The sequence below is a fragment of the Ruditapes philippinarum genome, unplaced genomic scaffold (genome assembly GCF_026571515.1).
Source record: "Ruditapes philippinarum isolate M1 unplaced genomic scaffold, ASM2657151v2 ctg10469_1_1_1_1, whole genome shotgun sequence".
In the NCBI taxonomy this organism is placed as follows: domain Eukaryota; kingdom Metazoa; phylum Mollusca; class Bivalvia; order Venerida; family Veneridae; genus Ruditapes; species Ruditapes philippinarum.
In genome coordinates this window covers 9,561-25,706 of record NW_026858095.1, presented here as the reverse complement: position 1 = coordinate 25,706, position 16,146 = coordinate 9,561, and the positions used below count along the sequence as shown (strand labels likewise).

General features: G+C 34.7%; 1 protein-coding gene and 1 non-coding gene across 2 annotated transcripts; one reads left to right on the top strand and one right to left on the bottom strand.

Annotated features, from left to right (window-relative positions):
- Positions 1 to 1,741: 1,741 nt before the first annotated feature.
- On the bottom strand, positions 1,742 to 15,874 carry LOC132752082 (uncharacterized). The gene is made up of 6 exons (XM_060742358.1): positions 15,705 to 15,874; positions 15,060 to 15,185; positions 4,766 to 4,891; positions 4,336 to 4,458; positions 2,810 to 2,894; positions 1,742 to 2,357 (listed from the first exon to the last, which is right to left on the bottom strand). The coding sequence occupies exons 1-6, from the start codon at positions 15,712 to 15,714 to the stop codon at positions 1,745 to 1,747; spliced, it is 1,083 nt and encodes a 360-aa protein (XP_060598341.1). The 5' UTR covers positions 15,715 to 15,874; the 3' UTR covers positions 1,742 to 1,744.
- Trnat-ggu (transfer RNA threonine (anticodon GGU)) lies at positions 10,769 to 10,841 on the top strand. The gene has a single exon. It is a non-coding gene; the product is annotated as a tRNA-Thr (tRNA).
- Positions 15,875 to 16,146: the final 272 nt, after the last annotated feature.

Here is a 16,146-nt window from a genome sequence, read left to right as displayed (position 1 = left end):
CAAAATTGAAGGATACATATATTTAAAAAATTGGAATTTTCCCGGTAAATAAAAAAGCATTACTTTTCTTGATAAAAAAATATCGTGCTTTATGACTTCAGTTAATGTTACTTTGTATTTGAAAATATACTTCGTCCAATGAGTCTGTTCCATTTTAAAAATGTTGTGGCACATTTAGTTTATTTAATCTGCAAAGTTTTGTCATTGAAGACTATCAAATTAAATACACCTATCATTCTGGTTCTGTGTAAGTTTCCAAAATATAATTTAACCACTAAGAAGGTAAGTGTATGTTATGTCAGCAATAATTTCATTAAAACTGTTGCGTTGCTGTGCTGGGTCATAGAGATTTATTTTCAGCAATGCTGACTGACAAACACTTACATATACTAAGATCTGATAAAACGATATTTTTACATTGTTTTGGGGAATTTATTTTTACTAAATAATAATGACAATACTATATGTCATTTTACTCATTTTCACATGATTCACAACAAACGACATAAGCATTTCCATAAAACAAAACATGCGGGCATCTGCCATCAACACGAGTCATGTTTTTATATGGATGTAACAATAATGTTGCAAGTTATCCCATGAGCTTATCCTCTACAAGATCAGACGAACGGTTAGGTGACGCAGGACTCTACGAAATGCTTCATTTTTATAAAAAGCAAAAGAAAACATCTTTCAAATTCGTTTGCTATCACCATTGAGGGAAATCTCTAACTATTGCATTGGACAATCTGCAACACAATATGACAAATTAGTACATGATTGAGGGCTCTGGAAGATAGTGAAAATACCTAAAATAAAAGAAATATTAGAAGAAACTGTCGAGTTTGTCTGGTCCACGCTAGCGACATGCAATATTGGATACTTGACATGTGTCATGTGTCTAACACTGTCATAAAAACCTGCTTCCAGACTATTAAATGAGCCAATTTGCAGACAACAAATGTGTAGGGGTCGGGAGCTTCGGAAATGTAAAATTTATTTATGCACTAAAGGTCGTCGTGAGGGATTTTTTTAAACCGAAAAGTGCGGAAAGGGAAGTCACCCAGCTATTCTTTGGGTACAAAGTAATTGGAATTTTTTATGATATTTTAGGATAGATTCGTGAAAATATATGGTTTGTTACTTAACTATGTTCCTATCTCAAGAAATTTGACTGTTTGCCTAGCAAAGCAACACACTATTTGTTTAAAAAGTAGGGCTTATACTTTGAATCGTGCCGTCATTAAAAATCGTATTTTAAACTAAAAGAACAAAACTATAACTACAAATTTAAAGTATCTCTTGAAACCTTGATAAAGTGCAATATGGAGAATATGTACATTTTAACTGTTTTCCCAAGTGAGAAAAAATACCGATATTGCTACTACATTTTTTATGTTAATAAAAAGCATGTTACCAAGATATATAGGTAATAAAGAATCTAACAAAAGTACATTTAAAATGATTATAAACAAATCGTTATTAAAAGTATTAAAATTGTGCATTACAATTTAAATGTATACTTTTTAATATGATCAATAAGTAGAATATTGTGAAGATTTTTAATTAACCTTGTAAGATTTGCATGGCTTCAATCATCAGATATATCACACACATAAATTTCTTTTTGAACAGATGATGATTTGTAAGACTCAAACAATTAACTAGCTTACTGATTTACAAACATTACTGCGCTCTGTTCTTTTTAAACAAGTTAAGCAAGTGAACACACATTTTTATCCGGTTAATGAGTAGTGTTTAAATGACTGTACGTGTCATCTCCATCACGGAGATTCTTTTCGCAACCGTTGTTTACATCCCCATAATCGTTTTCTTGATTGTCAGTTACACCATAAATATTGTCTGTTTTGTTATTTTTGAAGAGATTTCTGCTGATGTGATTATATGTGTCTTCTTCGTTTTCGTTTAACTTTCCAAGGAATTCTTTTTCACATCCTGTATTTTGTAACGCTTTCAGTTTTATAGCTGCTTTTTCGGTTGTATCGTAAGTGTCATCAGCTTTTGCGCCAAAGGTTTTATTGAGATGTAATGTATTATAATCATCGTTCATTTCTGTTTCCTCTTTCATGGAATCTGACATGTCACCATCTGTATGAGATTCCCTGGAGCCAGGTTCCAGGACGAAATATGTTTGTCCGTAATTACCATTTCCTTCGTCAAGATCTGCTTTAATATCTACATTATTATTATCTTTAAGTTCACTTATTTGTTCGTAATCAGATATTGCTGGCTCATTGTACACATTGTTTTGAGCAGAAATCTTATCTGTTATAACAATTCCTTTTGTTGAATTTTCCGTATTAGAATTTTTGTTGCATATGCCTTCAAGTTTCCCTCTGAAATACAAGAAAACTAGAAGATAAATGACTTGCTGTGTTATTTGATTGATGAGTTATCGTAGTGCATTGAAACAGAAGGAGTACCTTATTTATTGCTTTCTAAATATCAAGCAAAATTTGCCGTCCGGTTAGCTCAATAGGTTGAGCGTTGGACTATGAATCGGGTGACCCAGGTTCGATTCCCGGACGGTGCAGGCCACTTTCGTTGTGATTGGTCGTGACATCTTTTCAACGGTCATTTGCGCTGAACCTTTGCTCTGACATGTACAGAAGTTTCAGTTCCTTGCGAAAGTGGAGCCAACTGATACTGGTAAACTGCTTGACAGGCTGCCCAGGAACGATGCGATGGTTGCACTGTGCTCTGGTAATTTCAATGTGGCTTACTTCCGTGATCCGGAGTGAAAATTACTAGCATCACCGCCCAAACAAAAGTTGCGTTACTATCATACCTTCTTATTAATGTTATTATCACAACAACTGCCACAAGGGTTATCACTGCAACCGTAATGCTGACAGGGATACTGACGTTTGAACCTGCCAAAAATATGAATTCAAAATATTATAAACGAACTGATTATTAGAATAAAAAGGAAAATATGGAATCATGTATACTGACATCGTTCAAAACGTCAACCAATAAATCATTTCGTTGAAAAAAACATTGATCAACATAATTGTTGACTACTTTGTGTGTAAAAAATGTAAAAATTAAGAAGGATTAAGCAATTTGTTATTAATACACACTTTTCATATCATATAAAAAAGCTTTTAGTTATGTCTTGCATTTAATGTCAACTATCTAAGTTCTGGGCTTTGTAGTTTTACACAATAAGATGTAAATGTGTTTTCATAAGTTTATATATTTAATTAAATTTATTGACCCCTACTGAACCAGATGAGCATGATTTATATCTGTTTTGCAGAGATCAACAAGGCTATGTTCTTCTAAATATCTTGAAATCGTAGTTTCACACAATAAAATTAATTGTTCTTTTTTTTTTTTAAAAAAAAGTTATTTTGAATCCCGAAACCGTCGTATAGTGATCAAAAGGGCATGCGAATTTTAATTAGTTTTGTGAAGGCCGATAACGAAATACTACATGCAAAATCGCTAAGCTCTGAGCATTGGAACTACACATGTTAAGCGTCCTTTAGAAGTCTATATTAAATATGTGACTATAACCTGTTTTTTAGAGGCGAACAAGGCAATGCTACATGTCAAATAGCTATGATCTATGCAAATCAGTTTTACAAAATAAGACTAAAACATGTTACTCAAAACTATATTTAGCTAAGTGATCCGCGGGATGGGGCAATATAAACCAAAGAGATATGATCAATACCAGTAATTATGTGGTCCACAAAGTAATGTTTAATCTCTTGGCTCAAGTGTGACAAAATATGTCTAGCATGTGCTTATCTATACATGTATAAGTCTGTATAAATTTAGTGTCCCTTTGGGAGGGGCCAATGATGAAGGAAAGGGCATGATTAAGATAAGTTTTGTAAAGGTCAATGAGGCAAGGCTACAAGCTAAATATCGAAGCTTCAGATATTGTAGTTTCATAGAATGAGACGTAAATGTGTCTCCAATATAAATCTATATCTACAAGTTATCCTAGAGGATGGGCCAGTTTTGATCTCAGGAAGTTAAAACCTGCACATCGTCTTATTCAAAGTAATATATCTGTCAAAACTTTCTACTTATTTCTATTGTTCAAAAGATACAGCGGACACAAGAAATTCATACAAAAGGAGAGACCTTTACCTGATTATGGTCAAATTTGCGCTCTGCAAAATTACTCATTGTGGTTAACATTTGTGCCTAGGAGTTTCAATTTCTATCTATTGGTTCAAAAGATACAAACCAAACACAAATCAGACAGACGAACGGACGACAAGGTATATAGCAATAGACGCCGAAATACTTTCGGGCGTATAAAAAGCTAAGCATTTCTTTCACAATTCCACTTACTCTCTGTTCTTGTCTCCAACTTTGATCGAAAGCCTTCCGTACTATTGATGAATGTATCATTCATTAAATATGTGGAGAAAGGTTGACTTATTGAGGAAGCAGAAGTAAGCGTTGAAGTCATGGCTGGTAGGGATGTGATATTGTTTGTTTCAAAGAAAAAGATAAAGAGAAATTAGTTCATGAATTTAATGTTCTGTCAAGACAGTATTTAGATAATGTATGAGTGACTTCTCATCTTAAGCCAGCCAGTCTTTAATTAAATTTCAAAATTGTAAGCACATTTATTTGTTCAATTTGTTAACAAAAATGTTTTACTTAATGAGGTTTACGTTACCAAAGCAAAACAAACTGCTTCATGTCATTTAAATATGTAATTAATTTATATTAAAATAATCGTGCTTTGTTGCTACCTTCATTATATCAAGTTTACCTTGTGATGCGCTAAAGGTTCTAATCGTTGCGTTAATAGTAATGGTATTGTTCCAATGGGTCGTTTCTGACATCTGACTGTAGGTTGATGTCAATAATTGGTCACTTGTAGGTTTTGGTACAGATGCTAAAATTGAAACATACTAAAATATCTCATTTTATTGAGCACAAATCATAAGACATGATACATTTTCATGAGCATGTTCTTAACTTTGACACAATGTTAGCAGATCATGCCTGCTGTATTAGTTTTTTGATAATATTTATTATATTATTTATTTCAAATTTGGTTTGGGCTCATAGGTTGCTTTTCAAATATGACACAAAGGTATTGCAATAACCGTGCCACGATTGCCGCCGTATGAACACAGCTGCAAACGTTTCTTGATACCAGAATTTGATTTATCTGTTTAAATATCGAGATCTGCTTAAGCTGGTGCTAGGGAGCATGGAGGCTAGCTTGCAATCCAAACACATTATAGAATAGGGAGAAGTAGGTAGCGAAGAATAGCAGAGGCTGTTAATTAATAAGAAGAGGGAATAATTAAATAAGATGATACAGGAATTAAAAAAGGATAACAGTAGATGTGGGGCAAGGAAAAGAAATTGTGGTAGAAAGTAAATACTTACCGTTGAAAAAAATATTACAAGAAATGAAATTTTAAAAAAATGAATATAACGAGCAATAGGGGAGTTTACTATGGTTACATAAGGTAACATGGCTAAAGTCACTGCAATGATCATGTAAATACATATAAAAGGAAAACCAAAATGACATCAACAACTGTACTTAATATTCAAATTGAAGTCAAAGCAACAAGACATTACAGACATTGACCCGACGAAGCATTGTTACATTTTTTTTTTTAGATTTTGACACAGTACCGTATTTAAATATTCATAGTGCCGACAAGGATGCTTTAATTTGCCTTAGATGATAAGGGATGATTTTCAATTGTTGTCTGTCTAGGTTCGATATGATTGAAATTTATAAATCAATCGTAAATAAACTGACATCGTCCACCTTTATCACTTACGATAAGATGCTTTAAACTAAACAACATGCCAAACTGCATCCTTTGTTTGTTAATTGTTTGATTTTCTGTACAGTTGTTTGCATGTTTTATGTTTAAAAAGCCATCAACATACAAAATAATTGTTCTTTCAACAGTATGACATAAACATCTACTTGGTTTAAACATATTTATTTAAGCTCGATTGCGAAACAAGTTTTTGAAACTTATATGGATCACTTTCGAGTGTTTGGAACCAACCAATACTGGTATCATATAAAGAAACATGTTCGTGACCCGAGTAGGGCTCGAACCCATGCTCTCTGGATTAAGAGGCAGACACCTTAACCACTTTGCCACCGCTCCTTGTGCACAAGAGTATTGTTAAACGTATTTCCTTCTTATCAGTCCGTCCGTCCACAAAAACTGGATGCCGTGGCATATCCAAAAGTACTAAATAATTAATGAAACTTAACAAAATGGTTACTAGATAGTTACTTTATTGACAATTCTGGCTGCTATGACAATAAATAGACTTAAATATAGCTAAAAAAACAAAATATTGTGATAACTCAAATGTATTAAAACGATTTCAATGAAATTTAGAAAAAAATAGACGGTGGTATGGAAATTACACATGTTATCTTGGCTGGACCTTTCTAAATACAGAACCCGACCTATTGCTACAATCATGTCGTCTGTTCCCATGTTCGTTGCTATTGCCGTCCAAAAACTTTTCACATTTGTCGTTAACTTTTTGTATTTCTTAATTAACTGTCTTCATACTGTCTTTACCACAACAACAATTTAAAATAAATTTCACGTAACAAAATTGAACCCGATATTGATAAATATTTGTATGCCCCCAAAGGGCGCATTTTAAAATCGCACCGTCCGTCTGTCTATCTGTGCATCCCCAATTCATTCGTGTCCGGACTGTAGATGTGTCATACATTGAGGGATTTTAAAATAGCTTGGCACAAATGTCTTGCGTCCAAGAATTACGTCCCTACCTTATAGGTCAAGGTCAAACTGACATTTTGAAGTTTCACATTATCACAATATGAGTTAATAACTACACAATCATACCCGGACGGTAACTTTGTCATGCATAGAGAAAATTTAAAATAACTTGGCATAAATGTGTACCACATTAAGATTCTAGACCCATATCCCTATCTCCAAGGTCATGGTCACACTTATAGTTTGAAGGTACTCATTCTCTCAAGAAGAGTTTAAAGATACACATTCATATCCGGACTGTAACTTTGTCATGCATTAAAGGATTTAAAAATAACTTGGTACAAATGTCTACCACATCAAGATCATGTGTCGCGGCTAAGACTCATGTCCGTCTGTCCGTCCGTGCATCTCCACATACGCAACAACCGTGTTCAGATTGTAACTTAAGCATGCATAGAGGGAATCTAAAATATATTGGCATAAATGTATACCACATCACTACACTGTGTCACGTCCAAGAACCACGTCCCTTCTTCAAAGGTTAAGGTCACAATTACATTTTGAAGGGTTACCACTGTTGTACAGCGTCCACCGGATATAGCCCTTAAAAACACCGAAAACGAAAGTAGAAAGCTTCACAACGAGTACACCCAAGGTAATGTTTAAACTTATTTCTTCATCATAACTTCATCGATTTGTCCAAACTAAACAATTTTGTGAAGCTTAATGATTGTGGTTTTAGAGCAATATTTGCTTTTGTCTGCACATTGACTACTTTTTGTTAACTTGGCGAAAAAGTGTAGCGTATTTGTTGACATGTGCGAACGATGTTGATATTTACCACTAAATCAAACCCAAAACGCATTTGCTGTATCAAAATTTTCCGTTTTACACAAATTATAGTCATCCCTCTACTTATATTTGAGTTTACACCCTTCAACTCGAGCTGCTTTTAACAAAATTCGCAAAAATCTGCCTTGCCTTGTGTACAGAGTCTAGCAAAGAAAACAAATTTAAGTGAACAGGGTGTAGTAGTTTAATGTACAGGGTTTAGTAGATGTGTACGGTGTCTAGCAGTCACATATTTATAATGTATAGTCTTTTTTATTATTTTTAATTGGAAATAATCTCATATCAGACTAAACATGGATAGGTTAGAGGACGATACAGAGGTATTTCACCGTGTTTGATAAATAATTTATGTTTTTAGTGTTTTTGAGCCCAACAGTATAGCTGCGTTTAATTTTTATTGTCATACCATCACAACCATCAGCTGAATAGTGTCTGTCGGTATTTATAAGACATGTTGAGGAGTCTTCTTACCGACTCGCTGAATGGAGATTGTCCAAATGGGGATATATTTATATATATATACATGTATAACTAACCTACACATAAGGTAGGAGGTCGAAGTTTAAAAGATTATGCAGGACTGTCATTTTCTACAAAACGTTAGCACTGTCTTCTATAAAACAGTTTTAGCCGCCTTATATAAGCTATGAGTCGGCTTAGAAGATGCCGAATAGACTCTTTAAATGTTTCATATCTCTCTGCATACTCTGTACATTGGTATGGCAATGTTGAAATGAAAACATAAAATACCATCATTATCATCATCGTCATTGAAGAGTCATCATAATCATTTTCAGAAAAAAACAGCGTCATATAAGCGGCAGCATTGTATTTATTAAACTGAATATCGAAATCACAAGTGAGGTCATCCGAGTTTGACTGCAAAAACTATGAAGGACTTTATAGCCAGTAATATGGTATTTCCACAAAGATAAATCTAATGATTAACCTAACTAATCAAGGCGGATATTTTACCAAAGCTCATTAACATATTGTTTGTTTTCAATGAAGTCTTAAGGCCGGTAACATAATAAACAAATATAGTTTAGATCAAGTTTAGTTCACAATGCATAACACGAACATGGTTTGAAATTGTTTAAGACAAATTATAGAATTTTCTGTTCATAATGTTCTACTAAATATGGAATTAAATTGTGGTCTTTTGAGTTTTACATTTACCCTATTAACTTATAGTCACGCATAAAAAGTGGTATAGCAGGAAACTGTTTACTGCAATTAATATACATGTTGCGTAACATGTTGACAATTTAATTAAACATTTTTATCCTTAATAAAATTAAAATCATTCACTTCACAATCCCTGATCCCGACATAAATCGTTTTCTTCATCAGCGCACGTGTATATGCTCTGGTACTGAATATATTTTGCAGAAAATGACATTCGTTTACCTACTACACCCCGTACAATCGCTATCAGTTTTCCATCTACACCCCGTACACATCCGTGCTAGACTCTGTACACAAGGCAAGGCAGTTTTTCGCAAATTTTGTTAAAAGCAGCTCGAGTTGAAGGGTGAAAACTCAAATATAAGTAGAGGGATGACTATAGTTTGTATTAACGGCGGAATTTGATACAGCAAATGCGTTTTGTGCTTGATTTAGTGGTAAATATCAACATCGTTTGCAAATGTCAACAAATACGCTACATTTTATCACCAATTTAACAAAAAGTATTTAGTTTGCAGGCAAAAGCAAACACTGCTGAAAAACTAGACATATTTAGCTTCACAATATTGTTTAGTTTGGAAAAATCGATGAAGTAATGATGAAGAAATAAGTTAAAACATTACCTTGGGTGTACTCGTTGTGCAGCTTTCTACTTTCGTTTTCGGTGTTTTTAGGGGCTATATCCGGTGGACGCTGTACAACAGTGGTTACGCTAGATATTATAGGTACACAAATTCGTGTCCGGACTGTACCTTTGACATGCATCAAAGGATTTTTAAAATTATTTAATAAAAATGTCTTCTTCATCAAGAAGACGTTTTGGACCCAAGGCCCATGTCCCTACCTCCAAGGTTTAGGTCACACTTATAATTTCAAGGATGTACACATTAATGCGGGACTGTAACTTTGTTGTTCATTAATTTTTTTTAAATAACTTGGCTACCACAGACAATATGTCCTGGCTAAGGCCCATATCACAACTTATAAGGTAAAGGTCACACTAAGATGTTGAAGGTACACATTTGTGTCGAAACTGTAGCTTGGACTGTGTAAGACCCATGTTCCTACCTCCAAGGTCAAGGTCACTAATAGTTTGAAGGAACTTATGCTCATAAGAGAGTTTGAACGTACACATTAGTTTCCAACCAGTAACATGGTCATCCATTGAAGGATTTTAAAATAACTTATGTCACGGTTCAGAACTGTTCACTATTTAGGGGAGAAGATGTGTAAGCGGCCGGATAGCTCAGTCGGTAGAGCCGCGGTACGGTATTCCGAGGGTCCCGGGTTCGAGTCCCGGTCAGGCTGCACATTTTTCTCACCCTGTGACATTTGGCGCCCAACGGGGGACCGTGACTGAATACAGCTCAGAGTTTAATTCACATTGCTCTGTAACTCTGTGAAATTCGAGGACGAATTTCAATATAGCAGGGGAGTATGTCACGGTTCAGAACTGTTCACTATATAGGGGAGAAGATGTGTAAGCGGCCGGATAGCTCAGTCGGTAGAGCCGCGGTACGGTATTCCGAGGGTCCCGGGTTCGAGTCCCGGTCAGGCTGCACATTTTTCTCACCCTGTGACATTTGGCGCCCAACGTGGGACCGTGACTGAATATAGCTCAGAGTTTAATTCACATTGCTCTGTAACTCTGTGAAATTCGAGGACGAATTTCAATATAGCAGGGGAGTATGTCACGGTTCAGAACTGTTCACTATTTAGGGGAGAAGATGTGTAAGCGGCCGGATAGCTCAGTCGGTAGAGCCGCGGTACGGTATTCCGAGGGTCCCGGGTTCGAGTCCCGGTCAGGCTGCACATTTTTCTCACCCTGTGACATTTGGCGCCCAACGGGGGACCGTGACTGCCTCAAGCTCAGAGTTCAATTAGCATTGCTCTATAGCTTTGTGAAATTCGAGTACGAATTTCAATATAGCAGGGGAGTATGTCACGGTTCAGAACTGTTCACGATATAGGGTAGAAGATGTGTAAGCGGCCGGATAGCTCAGTCGGTAGAGCCGCGGAACGGTATTCCGAGGGTCCCGGGTTCGAGTCCCGGTCTGGCTGCACATTTTTCTGACCCTGTGACATTTGGCGCCCAACGTGGGGCCGTGACTGAATACAGCTCAGAGTTTAATTCACATTGCTCTGTAACTCTGTGAAATTCGAGGACGAATTTCAATATAGCAGGGGAGTATGTCACGGTTCAGAACTGTTCACTATTTAGGGGAGAAATTTTGAAAGCGGCCGGATAGCTCAGTCGGTAGAGCCGCAGTACGGTATTCCGAGGGTCCCGGGTTCGAGTCCCGGTCAGGCTGCACATTTTTCTCACCCTGTGACACTTGTCATCAATGTCAACATCAAGGTGAGTCATAATTAGCATCCCAAACCTATGCCCCAAGATGGTAAGTTTGCTATAATTTCACAACAACAATATTAAGCTATTAGTAACTTTCATTCTGTTTTCTTTTCATTATACCTTTCTGCAATGCTTAACCCACCTTTTCTTGGGCATTCGTCACATTTGCGTGACAGCTCTTTTTTAATTTTACTTAATTTTTGGTTTAATTTGCTATAACTTTGTTATTTATGAATGCATATCCAATTGACCTTTATTGTCAAGTCATTTAAATTTCACTTGATTTTTACCATAATTCGCTATTATATTGTTGTTTATGACTCGATTGTCTTTATACTTGAACAAAACAACCGTCAAAAGAACACATATGACACAACCGACATGTTGAATTATTCTGATATGACCTTGACCTTTAATAGACTTTGACGATCAGTGTCAAGTGTTTTTTGGGGTTTTTTTTTTTGTTTTTTTTTTTTTTTTTAAACTGTGATAACTTTGTTTTTTATTGGTGCATTTGATTCGTTTTCGGACAAAAGGACTTTAATTAAGAAACTGAAGTATTTTTTTTTTTCAAGTTTGACCTTGACTTTCGGATGATCTTGGCCGTCAAGGTCATTTTTATAATTAAGTTTAAATTATCATTACTTTTTTTATCAATAATTATTGATTGTATTGGACAGATTTATTCAAACTAGGACAAAACAACACCACTTATGACAACACCGTCATGTTGCATAATTTAGGTTTGGCCTTGATCTGTAACGACCTTGAAATCAAATTATGTTTCAAGGGATATTCTTCACTACAATATTCTTCCTCAAATGGGTTTCTCTCAAGAAATAAGACACAATCGAGTGTTTTCTCAGGTTGGTGGGGGTTTCCTATGTTGTAACATCTAGTTATCTGTTATATAAACATAATTTCCATAGCTTAGCAATGAAACTCAACATATTATAATGATACAGATAAACCCAGAGAATAACACATAGACTCAAAAGTTCAATCATACCATAACTCTTCAGAACTTTGCTATGATACCTTGGGGGTGGTCTAACCGTTACGGAACGTTTTAATTGCTATCAATACTTTGATATTTGCTCGTTTATTTCCATATTACTTTAAAAAACGAAAAGGTTGACAGATATATAAGCCGCCAATATTCATTCAGGATATTGCACAATCACCCTTGGGTATGAGAAAATACACAGTCAAAAGATTGTCCATGTAACGAGAAAACAACGAGCATAATTTGACGATTAGTGAAGTAGAATAAAATATATGTAATGAAATTTAACCAAAAACCCATTCAGAGTTAAGGGAATAGCAATTATTGCCAAAGGTTATCATCTATATCAGTAGGAAGTTGTTAATATTTAACCATTATCAAAATCACCCATTAGTCATATTTCAGGAGTGAGGTAAAGTAAGGGGAAAAAATTAAAAGCTAAAAGTGCATTTTTCTCCATATTATTGTTGATAACATTGACAACAAGAGCCCCGCTAGGCAGAGCATTATATGCCTGAAAGTATTTGTTTTTTTAGTAAGGATGAATCATTTGTAAGACATGGGAGTTAAATAAAGTATTACCTCCTTCAAAAAGCAATCTCTCTTTAAAGCTAAGGAACCTTCATATTTAATAGTGGCTGTTTCCAAAGCACCACCATCAAGTTGTTACCTTGTAAGTAAAAATGCTACGATGGATCCACGGAAAGACGCCTGGGGTATAACATAATATAAGCAAATTTGTTAGGGCATATAAGTTATGTACTCAATATAAGTGATCATCCTATGAAATTTGACAGTTGTCCAAATGCTTACAATATTTAGGTCATTTGATATTGACCTTTGACCTTGTGACCCCAATATAGGTAATCATCATATAAAGTTGAAATTTAAATGGAATTTGTGTAATGCTCCAGAAACCACAATTTTCAATGTTTAGGTCCTTGTGACCCTGACCTTTGATTTTATGACCTTAAAGTTAATTGGGATCATGTATTGGACATGGTTGTTCTTTATATAAAATTTTACAGCCAGCTTTAGGTTCATTAATACTTAAGTTATTGAGTGAAAATTTTAAGGTTATAGTGACCTTTACCTTTGACATTGTGACCTAAAAAATAATAGAGGTCTTTTACTCAATATTGACAATCATCTTATGAAGTTTGAAGACTTAGGGCTGAATGGAACTTAAGTTATGCTCCAGAAACCACCATTTTCAGTGTAAATATAATTGTGACCCTGACGTTTGACCTTATGACCCTTAAATTAATACGGGCCATGTATTGGACATGGCTGTTTATCTAATAAAATTTTACAGCTGTAGGTCGATTAATACTTAAGTTATTGAGCGAAATCCGTTTTCAGTTTAAAGACAATATAGACCTTGACCTATGACCTTGTACAAAATTAATAGGGGTCTTTAATTCAATATTGACAATCATCTTATGAAGTTTGAACACTGTGGGCCAAATGGAACTTTTCTATTCTTCAGAAACCACAATATTCAGTGTAAATATTATGGTGACCCTATACTTTGACCTTATGACAATTAAATCAATACGGGTTATGTATTGGACATAGCTGTTCTTCCCATAAAATTTTACAGCTGTAAGTTGATTGATACTTAAGTTATTGAGGGAAAACCGTTTTCAGTTTTAAGGTTATAGTGACCTTGACCGTAGACCTTGTGCCCCACAAATTATAAAGGGTCTTTTACTCAATACAGACAATCATCTTATGAAGTTTGAATACTGTGGGCTGAATGAAACTTAAGTTATGCTCCAAAAACCACAATTTTCAGTGTACAGATCATTGTGACCCTGATCTTTGACCTTATGACACTATATCAATACCGGTTATGTATTGGACATGGCTGTTCATCCTATAAAATGGTAAGATTATAGTGACCTTGACCTTTGGCCTTGTGAACAAAATAATAATAGGAGTATTTTACTTAATATAGACAATCATCTTATGATGTTTGAATACTGTGGGCTGAATGAAACTTAAGTTATGCTCCAGAAACCACAATTTTCAGTGTACATATCATTGTGACCCTGACTTTTGACCTTATGACACTAAAATCGAAAGGGATTATGTACTGGATATGGCTGTTCATCTCATAAAATTTTACAGCTGTAGGTTTATTCAAACTTAAGTTATTGAGCGGAAACCGTTTTCAGTTTTAAGGTTATCTTGACCTTGCCATTTGACCTTGTGACCCAAAAAGCAATAAAAGTATTTTTCTCAAAAAGGACAATCATCTTATGAAGTTTAAACACTGTGGGCCGAATGGAATTTTAGTTATGCTCTAGAAACCACAACAAAACCACCATCAGTGTTAAGATCATTGTGACCCTGATCTTTGACCTTATGACATGGCTTTTCATCTTATTAACTTTTATAGCTGTGGGTTGATTAATACTTAAGTTATTGAGCGGAAACTGTTTAAGTTTTAAAGTAAAAGTGACCTTGACCTTTGACCTTGTGACTCCAAATCAAAAGGGGTCTTCTACCACATATGGACAATCATCCTATGAAGTTTGAATATAGTGGGCAAAATGGAACTTAAGTTATGCTCCGGAAACAAAATTGCTATCGGACGGACGGACGTACCAACTTTTGATGTTTATGAGGCAAATCAGTTCATAAACACCACCTGAACCAACGTCCATAAGCAAAATAAGCTCATAAAAATAAAAAAATAGCTCTTAATTTGAATTTTATGAGTTTTTGTTCTTTATTTAACTACGGAATGAAGCTCATAATAATCAAATGCTTGCTCGGACATACAGCCGGACGGACGCCAGGGGTATAACATAATATGCCCGAAAGAATTTCGGGCATATAATTATGTTTCTTATAGAAACAAAGCTGAATTCCGTACTGATTTATGGAACTCTTTCTCTAATAATCAACTTACGTGTTTGGAGCAAATATCGCTTCTTGTTGTTATGGTTCTCAGTAAAAGAAAGCAATAAAAGGGATCCGTTTTTAGTAACATATCCGTATGCTATAACATTTTTTTGACTGATCGAGTTTGAAGCATCTGAATTAAAGAATACAATATTATTGGGTATAAGAAACTATTCATTTTCGGAGCATATAAAGCATAATTTCTGGTACTGATATTTTCTTGCTCAAAAAGACTGTCAAAATGAGTGTGTTTTTGATAGATCTCTACTATTACCTTTTTCATTTGATTAACAATGCATAGATCCCTGACCTGTCCAATTTCAATTATCAGATAAGTCGATACAATAAAAATTTCACTACAACATATTAGTTAAAAGAAAGCATTTCAAAATTTGTTGTTAAACTATTGTTATTCAAATGAAAAGTCAGATGAAAGCATCTATCAATTGGTTTAACCGCAAATATTGACATTGTTAACAAATAGGTTGTGGTGAAATTCTTTTTTGCAAATTTGAATTTAAGGGATATATTCATGACTTTTGAAAGGGAAATCTTTTATACTAAGTCTTGACAAACTGAAATATTACGATTGGTGCTTACATTTTATTTATACAAATCGTAATCATCTAGAAAACTAAATAATCAATCTTACCATCAAACATGTAGATCACATCACTGCGTATTATATTTGTCCATGACTGACCAGTGGCATTTGTAATGTTTAAATGAACTGTGTCATTGTACGTAATCGGGTGCAAATCATTTTTGAAACAAGTTTGAACATATTTCTTCCATTGAAAAAATTTTAAATCACTAAATACAATACTTCCATCAGTTGAAACTGTAAAATATAAACAAAATAACAAATTAAAATCAAGAAAACCAATCTATAAATAAAATAAGTGCAACCTGCCCGAACTCTTTGACACACCGATACTCCGGTGTTTTAAAATCTTTCTTCAAAAGGGACTGTACATTCTCATTTCATCGCTACTTATCGGTGGCTCTTTCGTTTTTGTGATTTTTATAAGAGCCTCCGGCATTTCCTTTGTACGACCCTTGACAAAAAAAGGCTGTAAAAGGTGAGGACATTT